Genomic DNA, 23,724 nt, shown 5'->3' on the forward strand with positions numbered 1-23,724 from the left:
TATTTGCATCTACATTCACACATGAGAAGTTATTAAGAGAAGAGAATGTCAAAAGTTTATCAAACTGTGCAACAGAGTGCTTAATGATTTTCTAATAACTGAGAGCAGTGGAGTAAATGTAAATTGCATCTACATTCAGACACAAGGAATTCTTTAGGGAAGTGGAAGACAGCAGCTTATGAAACTCTAATAGTGAACTTAATGATTTTGTAATAACTAAGAGCAAAGTGGAGGAGAAATTGTTGAAGTTAACATAAGAAAGGCAGCCTGGGTGGATGAGATCTATTCAGTTATATTAAAGCAGGTGGCAAATGTAGTAAACAAATCCTTAGCTATAATTATGAGAGCATCCTTGGACTCAGGAGAAGTCCCCCACAGACTGGAGAAGTCCAAATGTATTGCAAATTCACAAAGGAAGATCTAGGGGTCACAAGAGTAATTATAGACCAGTTAGTTTACTTCTGTTCTGGGGAAATTAATGGAGTCACTGGTTAACGCATTACAGGATTATCCAGACAAGGCTGCAGTAATAATTCAGACATAGTTAATTTGTTAAGGGAAAATCTTTCTGACAAATTTGATTGGATACTATGATGTGGTTACAAATGAACTGGATGCAAAAAATAATTCTGATATCATATACTTGGATTTCAGTAAAGCTTTTGACACTGTTCTGCAGTGTCAGGTGTCAAGGGTGGATGAGCGGGAGAAGACAGAGTGGTAATCAATGGACACTGCTTTGTGATCTAATGTTATTAGTGGAGCGCTACAGGGTTCAGTTATTAGTGTTGGGCCCACTGTTGTTTTGTATATTTATCAATGATACTGATGAAGGTAAATCAGGCTTAATGTCGAAGTTTGCAGATGATACGAAGGTTGGCAGGATTGTTAATAACAGTAATGGCAGTGTGCTACTGCAACAGGATCTAAAAAAGTTGGGCAAATGGGAGAAGTGGCAACTGAAGTTTAACATTGACAAATGGAAAGTACTGTATATAGGTAGAAGTAACCCTAGAGTAATGTATCAACTGTATGGTTCTACACTTACAGTGGTAGAAAATTAAAAAGATCTGGGAGTAATTGTGCAGCCAGATATGAAGTTTTCTGAACAGTGCAGAAAGGCTGCCAAAGCAGGTCATGGGGTATTGACAATGATATACAGGAATTTTGCTAGTAGGAAAAAGGAGGTGATTATCTCTTTATTTAAGGTAATGGTCAGGCCATGCTTGAGTACTGCATACAGGTCTGGAGGCCTCATTTTAGGAAGGATATAGAGTTGCTTGAGAGTGAGTACTGAGAAGGGCAACAAGATTGGTGAGTGGAATGAAGGGGTCCTCTTATCGAGAAAGGCTTAAGTTCTGCATATTGTAGTGTCTGGAGACTAGACAACTGTGAGGTGATCTGATTGAGGTGTATAAGACCTTGAATGGGTTGAGCAAGCTCAATTCTGATGGGATTCTTCCTCTTGTTCAGATTACGAAACTGAGAGGGCATAAATTCCAATTGAGGAAAAATTGTTATCAAATAGATGTGCAGAAATTTTCTTTTAGTGGGAAGAACTTCCATTTGTTTTTGTGGAACTTTATAGTTTAAATAAATTCAAGGAGGAACTGGCAAACATTTAGAGGGAATGGATGTGCGAAATGTTTTTTTTTTTTTTGTTTTGGCTGATGCTAGATAAGCTTGCTTTCTTGCATCATATGCCTCTACTAATGTGAATGCTTATGCTAATAACATGGAAGAGCCTTGCTGGATACAGTAATGTACATAAACATGCGGGAGGTTTGCCACAGTCTGGTTTGGGACTGCCTTAACTTAAGAAATAAAAAAAATAAAATAAATAAAAAATCAAGCCAATGGAAAATAAAAAAGGTCTGGGGGTAACTGCAGTCAGATATGAAGTTCTCAGAGGTTCCTGTATATTATAGAGAAAAATCTTGAATACTGCATACAGGTCTGAAGGCCTCATTTCAGGAATAATGTAAATCTGCTGAAACAGGTACAGAGAAGGGCAATGAGATTAGTGAAGGGAGCAAGGAGTACTCTTACCAAGACAGGCTTCAATTTTGCAAATTGTAGTGTCTTGGGACTAGGCATAGTAATCTGATTAAGGTTTTTCAGGCTTTGAATGGATAGAGAAAAGCTCAATGCTGATGGCATTCTTCATCTTATTGGGACTACACACCAGGAGGCATAAGTTCAAATTGAGGAAGAATGGTTGCATCATTTGGTGAGGAGGTGTCTTCAGGCAGCAGGTGGTTTACTTGGAACAAACTTTCATGTGGTGTAGTGTATGCGAGCGGGTTGAATAAATTCAAGGAAGCACTATATAAATTGTTGGATGGGTTGGACAAGTAAGTTTTTTTTTTCTTTTTTTTTGGCTGATGCTTTATATGCTTGCTTTCTTCCATCGTATGCCATTAATAATAATAATTACAATAAAAGACATCACAAAGTACAGACCAATCAACTGACTCTCAACAATGTACAAGATCCTGATCAGCTGCATAATTAAGAAGATATCAGACCACTTGGAGAGTCAGAACATCATGGTCAAGCAGAGCAGATGAGCAAAGGATGCAATGAGCAAATGACCAATCATGCTGCAGTTATGGAGCAATCCTACAAGAATCACAGCAACCTGTACATGGCCTACATAGATTACTGCAAGGCCTTCAATTCTGTGCCCCATAGCTGGCTGATAGAAATATTGAAGATCTACAAAGTAAACCCAACAGTGATACACTTCCTAGAAGCAACTATGGCAAAATCGAGGGCCATCATCAAGGATGAGAACATCATGACCAGACCAATAAGCCATCAGATGAGGAATCTTTCAGGGAGATGCCCTGAGCCCATTATGGTTCTGTCTTGCACTCAACTCATTGTCCAACATGCTCAATAACAGCAAGTATGGATATATCTTAAAAGAAGGGAGGAAGAACCAGTACACCTTCTCTCACCTGATGTACATGAATGACATCAAACTCTATGCTTCAAATGAGAATCAACTTTCAGCTACTCCACATCACCAAGATGTTCAGCACTAAGAGTTCAGCACTAACATCAGGATGCAATTTGGCCTAGATAAATGCAAGAGCCAAGGATGACATCAAGGACATCTAGTTGGATTAAACTACCAGCTGAAGTCGAAGGATGACTGAGGAAGAGACATACAAATCAGAGACTGAGAAGCCTGTTAAAATCAAAGCTGAATGGCAGGAAAATGGTCACAGCCATAAACATTTACTCAATCCCAGTAGCAATGTACTCATTTGGGAACAAAGATGGACCAACACCGAGCTGGAGGAGACTATGAGATTGACAAGAATAATGATGACCAAGAGCTGCCAACACAACACAAAGTTGACTATTGAGAGACTGACTATAGCCCGTAAAGGAGAGAGGGGATTGACTGAACTCATTGAAAAAGAGAAGGCGATTAAGAATCTGCGCAATTACTTCCAAGAAAACAAGCATCAATCTACCAAGTCATAAGATAGTCAAGTGGCACACAACACTCAACCTCAACAAGGAGACCACACACATACCAACAATAATAATAGTAACCAGACACAACCAACCACCCTGCACTTGGTCCCAGTATCCGTCAAGGGGGCACCCAATAAAGGAGAAAAAGTACACCAACGAGCCAAACATTATGATCAAGATGATATTACGTGGTCAGCCAAAACAGCTTGTACCCAGCAAGGCATGGACGCTACAAGATTTCTAAATGTGTCTTGTGATATCTAGTACCAACACATAACCAGCAGATCCTTTAACTCCTGTAAGGTCCTTGGATGAGATGCCGCATATCAGAGTTGCTATTCCAACACAAACCACAGATGCTCGATGGGATTGATGTCTGGGGAATTTGGAGGCCAGGGCAATAACTGGAAGTCTTCCTCCTGTTCTGTGAACCAGTCTTGAACAATCCAGGCGGTGTGGCATGGCACATTATCCTGCTGAAAGACAGCACTGCCACAGGGAAGACCACTGCCATGGAAGAGTGTACCTGGTCAGCAATGATGTTTAAGTAAAGTGTATCTAGAGTCAAATGGCACCAGGAGTTCCCCCCCATCTCTGCGTAGTTTACTTTGTGTGGTGATACAGTTCACTGTAAAGGCCAGAGATTTAAAAGTGTATGGATCTTGAAATGTGTGGTGTCATGTACTGTTGTTCTTCTGGCCATTTAGCTGCCAAGCCCCTGCTGAGGCCCGACGTTGCCCCACTTTCGCCCCGTGGAGGCAGACCAGGTACCTAGTAATTTGCATTTACTCTGGCAGGTCCTGCCACCTACTTTCCTGAGATTTGAATGGCAAGAACCTAAAAAAAAAAATATATATATATATATAAAATAAATAAATAAATAAATAAAATAACTTTTACACATTGTATGTTGATCACATACATGTTTCCCGGTTTGAAGGGGTTGCGTTTGGGAATTTAATGGCCGAGGAGAGGGCCAAATAATTTAAAGAAGCTAGAATATTGGTGTGGGTCTTGTGCTGGCATGCAGATAGAGAGGGGAGGAGACTGAAGGCTTGGGGGGGGGGAATAGCTAGGAAAGACTGGGGTCAATAGAGTAGACGACCCCAGCATGTACCAGTGGGGCATGCCCATGCCCCACCAGAGTATTATTATTATTATTATTATTATTATTATTATGTCTAAGGTGGCACCTAGACTTCCGTCTATCTCCACCTGATAAAGTTGACTTTGTGCAGAACCTCTGCAAAATAGACCTGTATGGAAGGTCTCTTCGCCATCAGGGAGAAGCTGTCACCTGCACAGCCGCTCCCCGTTGGCGAATAGACCCTAATGGCTGCCCATATTCACTTGGTGCTGGGCCTGGTCTTCTATTTTAAGTGCCTCATGCACAAAAATCCCGCACCCACCGGAAGTAGTGCTATACCGGTGGGTGCCAGCAATCCCGCTCCCAGGCTGCCCACACCTGAGAGCCAGCAAAAAAAAAAAATAAATAAAAAAATAAATAAATAAAATACATATATACACACACATAATATAAACAAACTAAAAGGGAAAAAAAAAAAAAAAACACAAATAATCAAAATGTATATAACCAAATCTTGATTAGTAATCATTAGATTATTCCAATGTCTTCTCCGTTGAAAAACAGTTACACAGAACTCTTGCAGTGCTTGAAATTTATCCTGATTAGCAATAAGGTCTCTTTCACAGCCTCTAACTAAATTACCAATCTTCACTTTTAGCCTTTCTCTATGTTCAACATACAAACTACAATCATATAATAAATGACTCCAAGTCTCAGGTTGACCACAAGTGCATAAAGGAGAGCTGACTAGACCAAAGTAATGTAGTTTAAAATTTAATGAGCCATGGCCAGTTAAAATAAACGATGTTACCATAGAAGGAAAAAACCATTTGTTGTTACTATCATAAGTAAATTTAACTGTTGGAATAAACAATCTAGTCACCTCCCCAGTTGCACTAAGATCCCATCTCTGTTGCCACATACCAATCAACTGTGTTAGAACATTTTTTTTAGCTTTCTCTATTGTGACATCAGATGTAATATTCATGAAAGAAACCACTATGCCTTTTTTTAAGTAATAACAAAGGGCCGATTCCGAATAAAAACTATCTTCATCAGAAACCATATTATCAGGCTGAATATCCGGAAAATCAGTTATCTTACCATTTGACAAATCATTTGTGAAATCTGTTACGGCAACATCCTCTTCTAACTGCACCCCCTGTTCAACCATGCAGCCAACTTTAACTACATTTTCCACACCACCTACCTGGATATGAGAATCAGCTTTACCAGACGTCCCAGCTTTTGTATTCACACTACTTAAAACACTACTTGCTTTCATATTTTTAACTTTAGACGATTTCTCAGAAACTTCCTTTACAGAATCAGTATTGTACAACGTGGGAACTCTGGAAGGAAGTGGGGGGAAAGCTCCAATCTTCTCTTCCTTCCCCCCTCCTTTACCAAGCTTCTTACTATTAATTCTGCCTTCCATTAACTATAATAGTCGGTTCAAAGCAACCGACTATTATTAACTGAGACGCAACAATATTATTAACTGAAGATTAGTTAACTACGCCAAAAACTATAACGTCAATAAATAAATATATCAAGAATTAATGCCCCACCAGAGTAGGTGGTAGACATCAGAGTGCCCTGCACATGGATGACTGGACCCAGGGTATCCCAGCAGAACATTGCCCAAAGCATGACACCACCGCCACCGGCTTGTTTTCGTCCCACAGTGTATCCAGGTGCCATCACTTCCTCAGGTAAATGATGCACACGTACCCAGCTTTCCACATGGTGCAACAGGAAACATGATTCATAGGACCAGACGACCTTTTCCAATCACTCAAGGTCCAGTTTTGATGCTTGTGTGCTCATTGTAGGTGCTGTTGTGGGCACTCAGAGCAGACTGCAGCTACACAGCCCCATTTTCAGCAGGGTTCGATGTACTGTGTGTTGTGACACATTACTCCCATCACCAGCATTCCAATTACTGGCGAGTTGTGGCACAGTCCCCATTCTGTTGCTGAGTACCATCCGGGAGAGCCTTCACTCACCTCAAAAGGAAGGCCACAGAAAAGATGGGTGGATGATGTAGAAGAGGAATTAAAGATCATGAGAATAGGAAGCTGGAGAAGTTTGACTTCTGAGAGGGCTTACTGGTGGAACATCATTGAGAAGGCTAAGACCCACCCTGGATTATAACACGAAGAAGTGTTTTTCAACTTTTAGTAGAGTGTGGAGCATTCGCTAATTTAGGCAGAGCATCAGAACACACACACACACACACACACACACACACATATATATATTAATTCATATGTTAGCCTGAAAATGAACTAAATAAGATCTCACTCATATTACATGGGTGATATTTGTTGATAAATTATTTAAAAAATATTTTCCTCAGCACATAATCATGTGATGAGTACTTGCAGAGCACCATATGAGAAACACTAGTGTAGAGTATATAATATATATATATATATATATTATATATATATATATATATATATATATATATATTATATATATATATATATACAGCTCAGGGTCCTACTATAGGAACGGGTTTGCGATCCCGGGCATACCCGAGCCACAACTTATATCTTGTAATGCCTTTAAGCTGTCCTACACTCTTTATTTTTATTTCTCCGAAATTATTAGGGCAATCCGAGGACGTAGGAGAAACTATTTCTTATCTATACCACTATTTTTCGCCTTTGTGGAGTTCAGGTTCTATTTTTCCTACTCCTTTAGTTTTTCTTCTTACTATCTGCATGTTTCTCTTTGCGTTAATTTAATTTAATTATTTATTTTTACCGTATCCATCACATAGGGGGCACCACATATTATTTTGACGACTATTACATTATGTCCTAGATACGGTCAAATGTAGTATGTATTATATATTTAATCTTGTTTTAATCCTTAAATTACGTTCTCTGTCGGGTCAACGATGATTAATATATGCTTACATTTATATTTTACTTATATTTCTTACCTTTGATTCTAATATTTCAAAATTTTTCTTAATTAATTATCTTCATTCGATTTATTTATATTCGATTTATATTCGGCCTATACTGGTTTATATTTGATTTAGATTTAAATTACTTAGCATATATTGATCATCACAGAAACAGAGAACTTCTTGTCGTTTTTTGCCTTCATTCTGGGTGGTTGGCCCCAGTTGAAGTCATCTAGATTGTCGGTAAAAAGCGATAATAATAATAATAATTTTTTTTTTTTTTTTTTTTTTTTTTTTGCGTTTTCTTAAGTCCTTGATGGTATTCTTATTATTGGATTGATTTACTTTTTCTAATGATATTCTGTAGACATTGTGGGTGTATTGCATGATTGCTTGCAACTGCATTAACCCATAAATATTAGTTATTGTCTTTTAACTTTCTTGCTTTGCTTTATTTCTTGCTTTCCTTTTATCACTAATATAACTATTAATATTATATATATATATATATATATATATAATTCAGCTGCAGGAAGAGCCATCTTTTCTATTAGGCACTTTAAGCACTGCACCTAGGGACTACAAAAAAATAATTCAAATAGGGTTCAACAATAAAATTCTACAAACTAATTTTGAAACACAGATTTCTAAGATAAATTCTTTCTTCTGCTTTTTCTGTAATTCATTAAATAACAGAAAAAGTAGAATAAAGAATTTTAAAAAAATAAAATAAAAAACATCAACAAAATTTGTACTGCGAGTAAATTACATTGGCTTAATGTAACTTATTCACAATATTCCCTTTTCTGTTAGCAAAATCATTAACAACGTCAACAAAGTCATATTGTGAATAAGTTACTGCTAAAATAAATGTGGAAATAACTTCAAAATTAAATTTATAGAAATGCTTACAAATTTCTTTTAAAAACAAAAAATCAGATTTAACACAAGGACATTTTAATATGTTAGACATGATGTAGTGAAGACTGAGAATGGATAGTAGCTAGGGCCCATGAACACAAAAAGATGATGCATGGGCAGAACCCAATATTGGCTGAAAGTTGACAAATACATAAAAACAGAAGTCTATTTAAATTGTGTAGTGTCTCTGTCATAGATAAGAGAGACAACGTTGGGACTCGGCTGAGATGCCCATTGGCAAGGTGGTTAATGACAGTATGCTACTGCAACAGCATCTAGAAAATGAAGCAAATTTGCTGAGAAATGGCAACTGACGTTAGTATTAGCAGAGGCATACGATGCAAGAAAGCAAGCTTGTGTAGCTTCAGTCAAAAAAAAAAAAAAAACCTTCCGATTTCAACCCTCCATTCATTCCAAATGCCTGTCCAGCTCAGCCGTAAATTTATTTAGGCTATCTAGCAATTCCACAACAAAAGATAGAAGTCTGTTCCACCAATCAAGTACCTCCTGGCTAAAGGCAAATTTCTGCACATCTATTCTACCTGTCTTTTCTCAATTTGAAACTGTGTTCTCTCAGGTTCTTAATCTGAGCAATAGGAAGAATACCTTAAGCTTGTTCAACCCATTCAAGGCCTTATACACCTCAATCAGATAACCTCGCCAGGTGCCTACTCTTCAGGTGCTGCAATTTGCAGAACTTAAGCCTTTCTTGGAGAGCACCTCTTTGTTCCCCTCACCAATCTTGTTGCCCTTCTTGGTACTTGTTCAAGCAATTCTACATCTTTCCTAAAATGAGGCCTCCAGACCTGCACACAGTACTCTAGGTTTGGCCTGAATTGCCTTGTATAACTGGATAATCACCTCCCTGTCCCTCCTAGCAAAATGCCTATATATCATTGACAAGGCTCCATGACACTGCTCAGACGTCCTGCCCTGGCAGCACGTCTGCACTGCTCAGCAAACTTCATATTTGACTGCACATTTACCCCTAGGTATTTTTCACTTTCCACTTCCCTGAGTGTAGTACCACACAGTTGGTATATTTCTCTTCAGTTATTGCTACCCATATGCAGTACTTTGCATTTGTCAATGTTAAACTTCAGTTGCCACTTCTCAGCCCATTTGCCCAACTTATCTAGATCCAGTTGGAGTAGCATACTGTCTTTACTGCCGTTAACAACCCTGCCAACCTTTGTATCATCTGCAAACTTTGACACTAAGCCTGTTATACATTCATCAATATTATTGATAAATATACAAAACAGCAATGGGCCCAACACCGAGCCCTGGGGAACACTAGGGTTCCCCAGGGTTCTTTGTCTTTGTGGACAAAGGTTATTAACCTTTGTCCACGAAGAGCAGCATCCATTGATTACCACTCTGTCATCTCCCACTCAACCATCCCTTTACCATTGTAGCAACTTACCCTTAATGCCATACTGCTCCAATTTGTACAGCAGTGTTCCGTGTGCAACAGTATCAAAAGCTTTCCTGAAATACAAGTATATGATATCAAAATTATTTTTGGCATTCAGTTGTTTTGTGACCACATCATAGTATACAATCAAATTGGTCAGACAAAGACCTCCTTTTAATAAACCCATGCTGTGTCTTAACTATTACTGCAGTCTTGCCTAGATGATCCTGCAATGCTTCTTTAACTAGTGATTCCATTATTTTCCCCAGAACACAAGTTAAACTAACAGGTCTATAGTTACTTGTTTCACCTATTGAACCCCCCCTTTGTGAATTGGTGATACATTTGCACACCTCCAGTTCATGGGGACCTCCCCTGAGTCCAAGGAAGCTCTCATAATTATGGTTAAGGGTCGGCTTACTTCCTTTGCTGCCTCCTTTAATATAACTGGATAGATCCTGTCCACCCCAGGTGACTTTTTTATATTTAACTTCAACAATTTCTCCTTCACTTTATTCTCAGCTATTGCAAAATCACTTAGCTCCCTGTTAGAGTTTGATAAACTTCTGGCACTCCCCTCATTGAATAACTCCTCATGTGTGAATGTAGATGCAAAATACTCATTCAGTGTTTAACAGCTACCTGAGCATGATCATCAATAGTCAACCCATCTATGTTAAGTGGTCCAATCCGATTCATCCCTTTCCTTCTAGAGTTTACATAAGTAAAGAACTCTTTGCTGTTTTTCTTTGCATCCTTTGCCTGCCTAACCTCCTTTGTGACTTAATTACAGACTAGTTTATATCTGTAATGACAGTATGCTAATGCAACAGCAACTAGAAAATAAAGGAAATTGGCTGAGAAATGACAACTGAAGTTTAACATTGACAAATGCAAAGTATTGCATATGGGAAGCAGTAACCACGGCGTAACGTACCAATTATTTTGTATTACACTCAGGGTTGTGAAAAATGAGAAAGCCCTGGGGTAATTATGCAGTCAAATATGAAGATATTTCAACAATGTAGACAGGCTAACCAGGCCAGCTCATGCAGTTTTATAAATGATATACAGGAATTTTTCTAGCAGCAGAGATAAGGAAATAATTATTCCATTGCATAAGGCAATGGTCAGGCTACATCTTCAGTACTGCATATAGGTCTGGTGGCCTCATTTTAGGAAGGATGTAGAGCTGCTGGAATGAATAAAGAGAAGAGCAACAAGATTGGTGAGGGGAACAAAAGGGTGTTCTTACTAACAAAGGCCTTGGTTCTACAAATTGCAGTGTCTGAAGACACTGTCTAGCACCTTGCAGGTCCCTAATCTCAACTAGGCACCTGCAAGGTGATCTGATTGAAGTGTTTAATGCTTTGAATGGATTGAGTTCATTACCAATGGGATTCTTCCTTTTGCTCGGAGTACGCACATGAAGGAGCATAAATTCAAACTGTGGAAGGATGGTTGCAGAATAGATGTGTGGAAATTTGCCTTTAGCCAGCAGGTTGTTGATTCCTAGAACAAACTTCCATCTGATGCTGTGGAAGTGGATAGCTGAAATAAATTCAAGGAAGAACTAGACAAACTATTGGAGAGAATGGATAGGCAAAATGAGAAGTTTTTTTTAGCCGTTATGTATAAATTTGCTATGTTGAATTATTTGCAAGAAAGCAAGTTTATATAGAAACAGCCAAAGCTGACAAATAAATAAGACTTACTAATATTAAGAGAAATTTTTTTACAGAAAGTGTTTTTCACTTTGTAAATAAAAGTACTGTAATAATTTACAGAATTTTATTTACCTTGAAAAATGTAAAAACACTATAAAAATTTAATAAATATATGACATAATATCATAATTAATTTTATATAAAATTAAGTATATTGTTTTGAAACTACAATAATTAATTTTATGCTGAAATACTGATTTAAAATTTTGTTGAATTTTTGGGCTCCCAAATAATCTTTCACCCAGGACCTAAGAAACGTTTGCACAGCCCTGCTTAGATTCTATGTGCTCCTTAATCAAGAGCATAACTCTTCCTGCCTTCTGTTCTTTCTGTGCACATTCTATTCAAAGTATGCATCTCTTGTATCTGAGTGGTGCCACATTTCTAATAACACTATAATGTAAGATTTGATGACTTAAAACTTCAAATTTGCCAAATGTATTTACTATTCTTCTAGCATTAGTGTACAAGCAAGTGATTGTTGGAACAAATTTCCATTTGTTATTGTTGTTGTAGAAGTGGGTAGTTTGAATAAATTAAAGGAAGAATTAGACAAATTATTGGAAGGGATGGGTAGATGATGTGGGAAAGTTTTTCTTTTCTTTCCTTTTTTTTTTTTTTTTTTTGGCTGATGCTTTATAAAGCTTGCTTTCTTGCATCATATGCCACTACTAATACTAATATGTGATCTTTTTTGCATTAGTATAACTAACACAGCACATACATTTGCTTATCCCATAAGGACTCCTGGCAAGTCTCAGTACATTATGACTCACCTTTCAATGGTTAACATTTCAGTTTTCAATTAATAAAATTCAGTCACAAATGGAAATTGGGTTAAATAAAAAAAATAAAGAAAAACTCTGAAAGTACTTAACTGTAAATATTCAGTGGAACTACTTCATGTTTTTCTGGAGTATTTATTAGCAAATTAGTATATTAATCTGGTACCTGAGCTTCTTATCCAATGCCTCTCCTGTACTGCCATTCCCCATATACAGGTGACCCCCGCTTAACGCTGATAATTCGTTCCGGAAAAACAGAGCGCTAAGTGAATCCGCGCTAAACGAGCGCTGCATTTCCATAAGGTAACATATGAAAAGGTCTTTATGAAGATCATCCAGTCAAGACTGCAAAAACATCGCGAGCAAACCAGTCGAGAAGAACAGGCAGGATTTAGACCCGGGCGAGGATGCTGTGATCAAATCTTTGCCATTCGTCAGCTGATGGAGGAGAGGATCCGGTGTGGACAGCGAACCGTCATTGTTTTCATTGACTTTAAGTCTGCTTTCGACTGTGTCCACCGGCCTGCCTTATGGAAACTACTAGAGGTTGAACATGTCCCTCGAAAAGTCATCACACTCTTCCAAACTGCATACAACGGTTTAACCAGCCAGGTGCGCATCCAGAACGATTTATCTGAGGAATTTACCATCCAAACTGGAGTCCGCCAAGGGGATGTAGCCTCCCCGTTGCTTTTCAACATCGTGGTCGACGCCATTATGAGGCAAGCATTCAGAAACGAGCGCTGCATACAGGGCATACAATATGACAAGGATCACTATGTGACTGACCTGATGTTTGCTGATGTGTGCTATCCTTGCCGGTAATGACACTGAAGCCACGGACATCCTCTACGACATTGCCCGCATTGCCCGGCCATACGGTTTGAAGATCAATGCTGGTAAGACAAAGGCTCTGACAACAGATGGGTCGCAAGCCACCATCTATCTCGAAGGCGTCCAGATCGAGCAAGTGCAGGACTTTAAATATCTTGGGTCGCTGGTCCAGGAGAAGAAAGTTGCATCCACCATGGAAATCCACAGCAGAATTGGACAGGCGGCCACTGCGTTCGCCTCGCTCAAATGGTGTCTGTGGAAGAGGACCAACATTTCCACAAAGACTAAAATCCGACTCTTCCGGACTTTGATCCTGCCCATTCTTCTTTACGGATCGGAAACATGGATTTGTCTCAAGTTAGATTTGAACAAACTTGAGGTATTCCAAATGCGATGCCTGCGGCAGATCTTGGACATCTCTCTTCGCGACCGCATCACTAATGATACCATCCGCGCCAGATGCCAACAGCAACCAACCATTGCCGACCAAATCCAGAAGCGAAGGCTTAGATGGTTTGGCCACGTATGTAGAATGGGCATGAACAGAATACCATCCACACTCCTTTGGAGACAACGACCCACCCAATGGAGCATCCAACGGACCGCGCCTAGGGAAACGTGGGCCAAGCAAGTGGAAAATGACTTGAAGAGTCGACGTCTCGACCTTAACCAGGCCAGGACTGACGCCATGGATCGTAAGGTATGGAAGAACATCACAGAGCAAGTCCGAAACCCTGCGGCACCTACAGCAGCATACTGGTTGCGTGGCCAACCGCCTCCCCCAGCTGCCAGCTAAGGACCAAAGAAGAAGAAGAAGGTAACATATGTATTTGTGAGTTGCTGTCGGTGCCATAGGATATTTCCTAATCAATAATAAACGGTAGTGAAAAGATGTACAAATGTCGGTCAAAATATTTAATATTCAAATATTTGTAGATATAAAATATTCTGCGTTACATACGTATAATATAATTATGTGGTAACTACTTACGTATCAAAATTAAACTTAATTCCAATTAAAATCATGAATTTAATTGATCTAAATTGATTTAATTTAATTGATGAATTTAATCATGAAAAATGTGTCGATTTTGGGTTGAACTTTGGCCCTCTTCCAAATAAACTAAAGGGTATTAATTTTAAATCCCCCACAGCATTACCACCCAATAATAAAGTCAACCGATCCTTCGCCGCTTTGAAACCTGGCATGTTTTTTTTCTTCTTTGAATATGAAACTTCTTTTAGGCATTCATTTCCACAAAAGTCCTGCTTCATCTATGTTAAAAACTTGTTGAGAAGTATAACACATAATACCCCTCTTAAATAGTTTTAACAAGTTCTTTTTTGAAAGTTTTGGCTCCTTAATCTGCACTTGCGGCTTCTCCCTAGATTTTAAATCTATTCAACCAGCCCTTACCAGTTTTAAATGGTTCCACATTTTTTTTTTTTTTTTTTAATAATAATATTTAACTTAACTGAATTCTGCATTGGATATTATCTTCCATAAAATTAGTAAAAGTCTTTCCATTTCAATCCTAATAACCGGCCTATCCATAGTTGCTTGCAGTGGAACAGTTATCTTTCCCGCTGCTAAAATTAATTCTTTATTTTTTTATAATTGTGCTTACAGTTACAGTTAAAGTTGCAAGTCCTAAATTATGGCACACATCCGCTTGTCATTGACCGGAATCGATTTGCTTCAAAACGTCTGTTTTAATTTTCAAATTCAGTAGTATTTTCCTTACATTTATAGTCTTCGTACTGCACCCAGACGTTGTTGCTTTTTCATTCTTATTGGCCATTATTAACTCTTCGAAAATGTAACTGCGTTGGTTATGATACAATGTTCAAGTAAACTGTCCATTACACACAATGTCTAATACTGTACTGAGTGATGACTAGACTTCAGATAAATGCATATAATGCAAATATTACAAGCAATATACTTGATCATTTTTTAAAATGTTGATCTCTGAACTATGTAACAAGTCACTGTACTGTAATTAAATTAGCGTGTGAGAAAATTTCTCAAGTCGGCATGGGAAACGTTTTAATGCTGTTTTGCTATTCATTTTCAAGCTATCGACTCCATCAAATGAAACAATTTCGTTAAATATTCCAAAAATTCAATCTGTAAAAGAGCGTTATAGTGATCTGTGACAGCATTATAGTCAGATACGGGTTATAAAATAAGAACCGCGTTATAACGGGGGCCTGCTGTACATGCACAGCCACAGCTTTTCAAGACATTTTGTTCAAATTAAAAAAATAAAGAAGTTAATAGATTTCTTGCTTTGCTTATCTTGCACAAAAAAACAGGCTCTCTCCTGGACTATAGTATATCTATGACATTACTATGTGATGTAAAGGAATTACTCATTACAAATCACATTCGGGAATTGTTGATTTGGCACACTGATCAGAAAACACAAATTTTCAGGAACCCCTTTCCACCATCTCCTTCTCAAGTGATGGAATTAAGTATTCAATAAAGAAACTACCTTTAACTAACATAGTGGGTCTAGATTTAATTACTAATTTTGTACTCAGAAAGAAACTCAAAGAAACGTTTGAACTTAGATAGATCAAAAAATTACAGATTAGAAAGAAACAGGCGGGTTATTTATCAGAGGTCTCAGCTAATAACAAGAAAAAAGGAGACTATTTCAACCTGCCATAATACAAAATGTTCCAAGAAGTAATAATGAAAAAGGTTTAGGGACTTCGGGACTCAAACAGAAATGCCCACAGGCATTTCTGGTGTGAGTTGTGACTTCATCATTTGTAGAAACAAATACAGCTAGTCTTCTGATAAATAAACTGCCTATCCTTTCTGATCTCTAATTTTCTGATTTATAGCAGAGTTCAAATGTTTCTCTATAATCATTATACATACATCCTTAATTCTTTATTTCTAATTTTCTCAATTTGTACTCAAATTATTAGGCTTCATCTCCACATAATTTTTACACCAAAACACTTTCCTTCATCCCTGGGCTATTTATCAAGTGGGTACTGTCCATCTTAACTTGAAGCTCTTTTCATCTAGAAAATCCCATTACCCTTTTGTTGAAGTAAACTGTATTAGAAGATGGTCCATACTTCTTAATCCACACTGATTACACTCTCTCTTGTAGTATAAAAAGAGTCATGCCCCACCAGTTCAGCTATCCCAGTTTAGCTAATTATTTCTCTCTAGAATTCAGGTAAACCTTTCCACAATCTTACTTATTTAATAATCCTTCTTTAGATTGTACTTCCACATTCCCCCACCCCCAAGTTCACAATTAATTACCTTTTTTTTTTTTTTTGTGCACTTCCTTTCTATAACACCAGGTAAGCCTTTGTACTTTCCAAATTTAAATTCAAACCTTCTCTTGAGGACAATTTATCGTAAAATATTCTTTGTAATTTTGTAAAGAATTTAATTATTTACCTTAACTTAACATCAATATTGTAACTTCATAATGCAATCCTGTTACAATTGCTAATTTGATTTCTTTTCATGTTTTGACTTCCTCTATAGGCCTGATGACCTCTATAGGCCTTTGCTGATGTTTCGAGGTGCCAGTGGCACCTCGAAACATCAGCAAAGTATTAAGTGTAAATTAATGTAATTTACTTCAATAAACATTTAAAATTCTACCATGTTATGTAACAGTGTTTTTAATTTCCCTTTACATCACAGTTAAGGGCTAACCACATATCATCCACTTTTCCCCCTTCACACAATTTGAGAAAAAAAAAAAAAAAACACATAATATGTAACCTGCTGGCTGCCTGCTCAGATGATAGTTTAGGGAATTTTCCAGATAATCAGATGCCAGATTTAAGTATTTTAAAAAATCAGAGAGAAACTAAAATAATGATATTGTCTGCAGAACAAAGGAATTTTTCCATAAACCCTTATGAATTCTTGAATCACTGACTGGGAAATACTGGATAATTGCAAATAGATTTACTAAATTTGTAAGAATTCATCAATTCTTCTATTCATTTTACTATATTAAAATGTTTGTATTTTTCTCTCCTCCTGCTTTGTCAGGACAAGTCAATAATAATAAAAAAAAAAAAAAAAAAAGTTCTTATTTATACTCCAGCACAACCACCAGGTCAGTGGAGTTTACAATAAATTATCAATACAAACGTACACTGTATTTAGCAGTCATGGGCTTGAAGCCCGGTCCATTAAAGACTGCATGCTACTGTTTGTTTGTTATTTGGATTTTAGGAGCATTAGCAACTAAGGCCATATTGCTCCGGGATATGTGGTGGTCATTCCCTGACCTTTCCGCATCCTCCGTATTTGGTGGTGATGGGCTCGAACCCCGGTCTAATCAAGAAGCATGTGCTACGCACTGCTGCTCCTTCCCACCTGGCTACGGAGGCGCCCGCATGTTACTGTACTCACGCTCCAAACCATATATAGGCTACATCAATCCTATATGCATGATGCTTGTATACTGTTATTTGTACCATACTAATCACATTGTTATATGATGTTTGTTAGCATTAGTAGTGGCAGAGCATCAACCAAAAAAAACTTCCCATTCACCTATTCTTTTGCTTCAAAACTTTGTCAAGTTTTTCCTTGAATTTATTTAAGCTATAAACTTCCACAACAACAGAGGAAAGTTTGTTCCAGCAATCAATCACTCGCACACTTGCGAAACAGGTAGACCAAAAACAAACCATGGCTGTTTCTAACAAACATATTAATTTACTCACCCATATCTTCTGTCCCTAGTTCTGACCATTTTGCTTCAAATTCCTTCTGCTCAGAAACTGGCCTCTGAAAAAAAGTTTATGAAAATCATTTTGATTAAAGGCAGAGACTCTGTTAAAGAGAATTTTTTTAAAAAAATGTGAAACAGTCTGTCAATTCAGCAATAACAAATATATGTCAAAGACATTACTCATTCTTAATCACACTGCATTTCATGAGTGGAGTACCACAGAGCCTTACTGTTTTTAACATTTATTAATGATACTGATGGTGTTTCAAGTTTAATGTCTACGGTTGCTGACAATACAAAAATGGGCTGAATGGTTAATGACAGTAATCAGGGTATGCTACTTCAAGACAAACTAGATAAACTAAGAAGATGGATTGGTAATTAGCAAAGAAGTTTAACAGCAATAACTGCAAGGTACTGCACACCACTGCTGCATTTTGGCATGACAACTATACCACTTGGTCTATCATTTCATTGCATAATACTTTTCATATCCAGTTCATATCCAATCAACTATCAAGGAAACACATTTATCTTAATTTTTATAAACTTGACATATATCAAGAATTCTGTGTATGGTTCACCATTACTTCCCATTTGTATATTCATAAATGAAAAGCAAAGCATTTCAATTTTATATTTATGTACAAAGAAAAGTACCAATTTTTTTCAGTCAGTCAATTTGCAGTAATTTAAAACTTTTCATTATGATAATTTAAGTAACCTAACTTTTTTTTTTTTTGTTAGTTGTTGGCGCATCGGCTTCTGTGGCCATAATGCACCTCTCAAAGTTTTTGCATTTTACTCTGATAAGCCCAAGGCAGGATTCGAAACCACAACCTTTGAGTTGTCAGGCATACACTTTACCCACCTGGCTAGCCCGGTCGGCAAAGTAACCTAACGGATAATCATCTGTCAGGTTACTTAAAATAACCAGGCTTCAAAGGTCTGTTTCTACAGACCTTTGAAGCCTACTTGCATAGCTAAAGTCTTCCACTAGCTTCAAAAGCAACGGATGCCAATCCCTTTCTGGAATTTTTAGAAGCCACTACTCAGACTATGTGATTGACTTATCTTATGCAACCTGTTTCTAGCTTCAGAGGCAGAAAATGCTGCTGCTGTCTTTCAATCTTCTCATAGAGAAAAATATCAAAAGGATAATTAAGGACACTACCTTAATTTTATCATAATTTCTATAACTGTTAACCAACATGAACATTTTCCCACTGGTTGTCTAATACATGCAATTAGGAATTCCAGATAATTTACAGATGTGGAGAATCTGTAGACACATCTAAGTTTCTTACATAGCAAACTATTACAAAGCAAACTATTAAGAAACATATAAAAATAAAATAAAATATGAATGGCAGAAACTTATTTACAACTAAAATAACAAACTGATCAAAATGACATACTTTGCGAGAGAGAGGTATTCCCAATTCACTGCATATACTGTTGAGGCTTTTAACAATCCGCCTTTCCCAATTAACCTTGTTAAAAAAAGCAATAAAATCACTTTTTAATACATTTTGAAATAAGTCCAAATATTACTACTGACCTACTACATCTGACTTTACATTATAATCTCAAAATCAGCAAACTGAAAATGTTTTTTGTTTTTTTTATGAAGTTAACTTCATAAAGTGGTATTATGGATTATAAAGTTAACTCGAATACTACATTCACACATGAGGAATAGAATTATATAATATTAATAATATATAAAATATATTATATACATAAAAATCATATAATATAATTTAATATAATACAGTCCATTACGGTTATTTGGGACACATCGGGACTAGTGCATTTTGGCCCGATTAAGCGGCTGCCCCAATTATCCGAAGTTTCACATAAATAGTTAAAAATACAATGTATCCCCCCCCTTTTTACAATTGGTTCACTGTACAATCAAATCATGTTACGACGAACTCAACATAGTAAAGTACCGTTCACTATATGAAGTGCAGTAAGCGCCGGTCATTGTGATCACGTTTGTGAATTGAATTTTAATTCTATTAAACAGTGATTCTAATTAGCGAAAATAGGAGGAATATTATCCACAGGCTATAAAAGCAAAGATATATTAAGCACAAATTTACCCTTTATTACCTTACCCAATTAAAAAATTAAATGATACGTGAAAATCGAAAGAATATACGTGATAGTCGGTATAATTAATACGTACTATAATATGTACATACGAACTAGTTGACATTTCTGTTCACTTACATTTGTGGGGGGGGGTTAAAATTTAAAACAGTAAAAAGATAAGCAATCAATAACAAAGAACACGGCACACACAAATTGCAAGCAACACAATAAGTGAGAACTTATTTGCAAGTAACGCGCAAGTAAGAACGGAGTAACAAGTTACAAAGCTTTAAAAATAGGAATGAAGAGATCTGAAAATTAATTTTTTTATATGATTGAAGATTTCATGGAAGTGTAAACACATTTCATTATAATAACCCACAGAATTCCAGCTGTCAGTATTATCAAAATTCAGTAAGATCGGTTTACTGTCCGTTTATTAGATAGATTTCACTAACAGAAAAGCCCAATAAACAGGTGACTGCTAATTGTTTTTATTGTTTAATCTGAATAATTAGTATGTACTGTATTATGTACATACGAACTAGTTGACATGACATTTGTGGGTGGGGGAGTTAAAATTTAAAACAGTAAAAAGATAAGCAATCAATAACAAAGAACACGGCACACACAAACTGCAAGTAACACAATAAGTGAGAACTTATTGTGCAAGTAACGCGCAAGTAAGAACGGAGTAACGAGTTACAAAGCTTTAAAAATAGGAATGAAGAGAAGATCTGAAAATTAATTTTTTTATATGATTGATTCATGGAAGTGTAAACACATTTCATCATAATAACCCACAGAATTCCAGCTGTCAGTATTATCGCAAATTAAGTAAGATCGAGTTTACTGTCCATTTATGATAGATTTCACTAACAGAAAAGCCCAATAAACAGGTGACTACTAATTGTTTTTATTGTTTTATGGTTGTGACCTCCAGAATTTCGACCAAACCACGTGGTACCGTCGGAGACAATCTTAGGGTAATCTCCTGCCCCGATTAAACGGCATGCTGTGCCAATTAAGAAAAGTAAACCCTGGCTATTTTCTCGATTGTTTTCTGTTTTTTAAGATTTGCCCCAAATAAACGGCTCTCCCAATTAACCGGTGGCCCAAATAACCGGAATCCACTGTATATAATAAAAATTAAGTTAACTTAAATAAAAATTATGTAATTAATGTACAAAAATTATGTTTAGTATGCAAATCATGAAATTAACTATCTTTTTGGTAAAATTATTCCACTTTCAGTCATAGCACAATTTGGTTTGAAGACAGGATTTAGTAAGAATCCCTAGACATCACCAGCAAACAACCCAGTGTAGATACTGATCTTGTAATTGATATAAGTTTCAATAAAATCTATTGTTTCCAATTTCATATGTTAAGTATCCTTAATTATATATATAACTTATATATAACATACTAGTTGATCAAATAATTTGTTTGTATATATGAGTAAGCATTTAATTCTTTCTTGAAAAGAGTATCACTTTAATATTATCAGTATTAGTGACTGCAATTCTGCCCAGACACGATAGGAGGGAGTATATGATGAGAGCCATGTCGATCAATTCAGCCCTAGAGAGAGATTGTGCAAGGCTCAAGAGGTAGAATTTTTTTCAGCCTGGTCTGTGCTTGTTGACAGAGGAGACTGCTTCTACAGGGATCAGGTACAGTTAATTGAAAATAACCAAATATTTTACGACATAATTCTTGTTTGTTGTTTGGTTTTTAGGAGCATTAGCAACTAAGGCCATAGTGCTCCGGGGATATTCGGTGGTCATTCCCTGACCTTTCCACATCCTCCATATTTGGTGGTCACGGACTCGAACCCCGGTCTAATCAAGAAGCGTGTGCTACGCACTGCTGCTCCTGCCCACCTCGCTACAGAAGCGCCCGGATGTGAATGAAACTACCTGCAATTTCCCCTCATGGGAGAATAAACTTTTTAAATTTTAATATCTTACTAAAGCCAAAACTTCTTTTTATTTTTCATAGTTTGTATCTATGAGTATTTCAGTCTTTCTTCTTGGAAAATATACCTCTTTTCTTTCATGTACTTCTTAGTTCATAGAACTTTGTCTCTTTACTTCCCCTCTTTTTTCTTCTTATTTTATACAGTCAATCTTCCTTCAGGCTTAATGTTGAAATTTAAGAGTTCAAATTGAACAAAATTTTGGCTATCTATCTGCCAAGAATATCCCCTACTTTTTGAGCAGGCATTGAAAGTTTTAATGCCATTTAATTTGACTTATTTGTGTGAAGCTGGATTTTCAGTAATAGCTGCAATGAAAAATAAATACAGCGCTTCGATGAATACTGAATCAGATCTTTGACTGAAATTGACACTAATCAATCCAGATATCCATTTGCTAGTAAAAGCGTAACAGATTCAAAATAGAAACAAAAAAATTCAAGTAAAGAGGAAAATGTTTAAACCACATTTGAAAATATAAATAACCACATTTGAAAATATAAATAACCCCATTGTGTGAAAATATAAAAAACCCCATTTATAAATTGTATTTTCTTAATTAATAAATATGTTTTTCTGTTTTTAGTAAATAGCTCAGTTTTGCTTACCTAATTTGTGACTTTTCAAAACAGACTTATGTACTCATTAATTAACACACCAGTATGTCATAAGATAACAGTGTTGACCAGTACAGTGACCTTACAACTTTTATAAGCCCATGGTCAACAGTGTTGACCATGGGCTTATAAAAGTTGGGAACTTTTGGTCAAAATGATCATCACTTGAAAACCAGATAGCATTACAGGATTGATAGTGCAGGACACCAGTGATATATTCATGTGGATCGGGCAGACAGCACAGGTAAGGAAAATACAGGAGAATTCATCATCATCATCAGCCATTTTCAATCCACTGCAGGATGAAGGCCTCTCCAGCAACTTTCCAGTTCCTTCTGTTTTGAGCACTGGCCATCCATTTACTACTCAAAAACTCATGAATTTCATCTATCCATCTCCGCCTTTGTCTTCCAGGATTTCTTCTAGCTCCTCTTGGGTACCATTCTGTTATTTTCTTAGTCCATCTGTCATCATGTCTTCGAGCTATGTGTCCTGCCCAAGACCATTTTAGTTCTTTAGCTTTGATAAGAATGTCCTTTACTTGAGTTTGCTGCCTAATCCATGTGTTTCTCTTCTTATCTAACAGTCTGATTCCCAATATAATTCGTTCCATTCTTCGCTGTGTAGTTCTTAGCTTCTCTTCCATTCTTTTGGTGAGTGCCCAAGTTTCACTTCCATAAGTCATGGTGGGGAGTATACATTGATTCATTATTTTACGTTTCAGACAAACTGGGATATTGCTCTTCAGTATGTGACTATATTTCCTGAATGCTATCCATCCAAAATTTATTCTTCTCTTGACTTCCAGCCATTTATCATTATTACAGCTAATAACTTGTCCCAGATAAGTATATGACTCCACCTTTTCAATTACTGCTCCTTCAATCATTATTTCCCTTTCCGTGGCATACTTGTTCATCATTACTTTTGTTTTAGCCATATTCATCTTTAGTCCAAAATCCTTACTAACTGTGCATAACTGATTAAGATTTTCCTCTAATTCTTTGGGATCGTGGCTTATGACCACAATGTCATCTGCAAATCGTAAATGGTTTAGGTACTCTCCGTTCACATTGACTCCTTTCTGCGACCAGTCTAATCTTC

The 23,724-nt window shown here is 36.8% G+C and overlaps 1 protein-coding gene across 1 annotated transcript in view; it reads right to left on the reverse strand.

The window, feature by feature from the left end:
* Positions 1–23,724, reverse strand: part of LOC150089580 (TBC1 domain family member 19) — a 456,806-nt gene that overhangs the window by 377,406 nt on the left and 55,676 nt on the right. The window contains exons 5-6 of the mRNA XM_090390037.1: positions 19,341–19,415; positions 17,915–17,978 (exon numbers count right to left, since the gene is read on the reverse strand). Of these exons, the coding sequence (XP_090246163.1) occupies positions 17,915–17,978; positions 19,341–19,415 (139 nt within the window). The remainder of the gene's footprint in view (positions 1–17,914; positions 17,979–19,340; positions 19,416–23,724) is intronic.

This window comes from Mastigoproctus giganteus, chromosome 2, assembly GCF_048544385.1.
Source record: "Mastigoproctus giganteus isolate SK-2022 chromosome 2, ASM4854438v1, whole genome shotgun sequence".
NCBI classification, from domain to species: Eukaryota; Metazoa; Arthropoda; class Arachnida; order Uropygi; family Thelyphonidae; genus Mastigoproctus; species Mastigoproctus giganteus.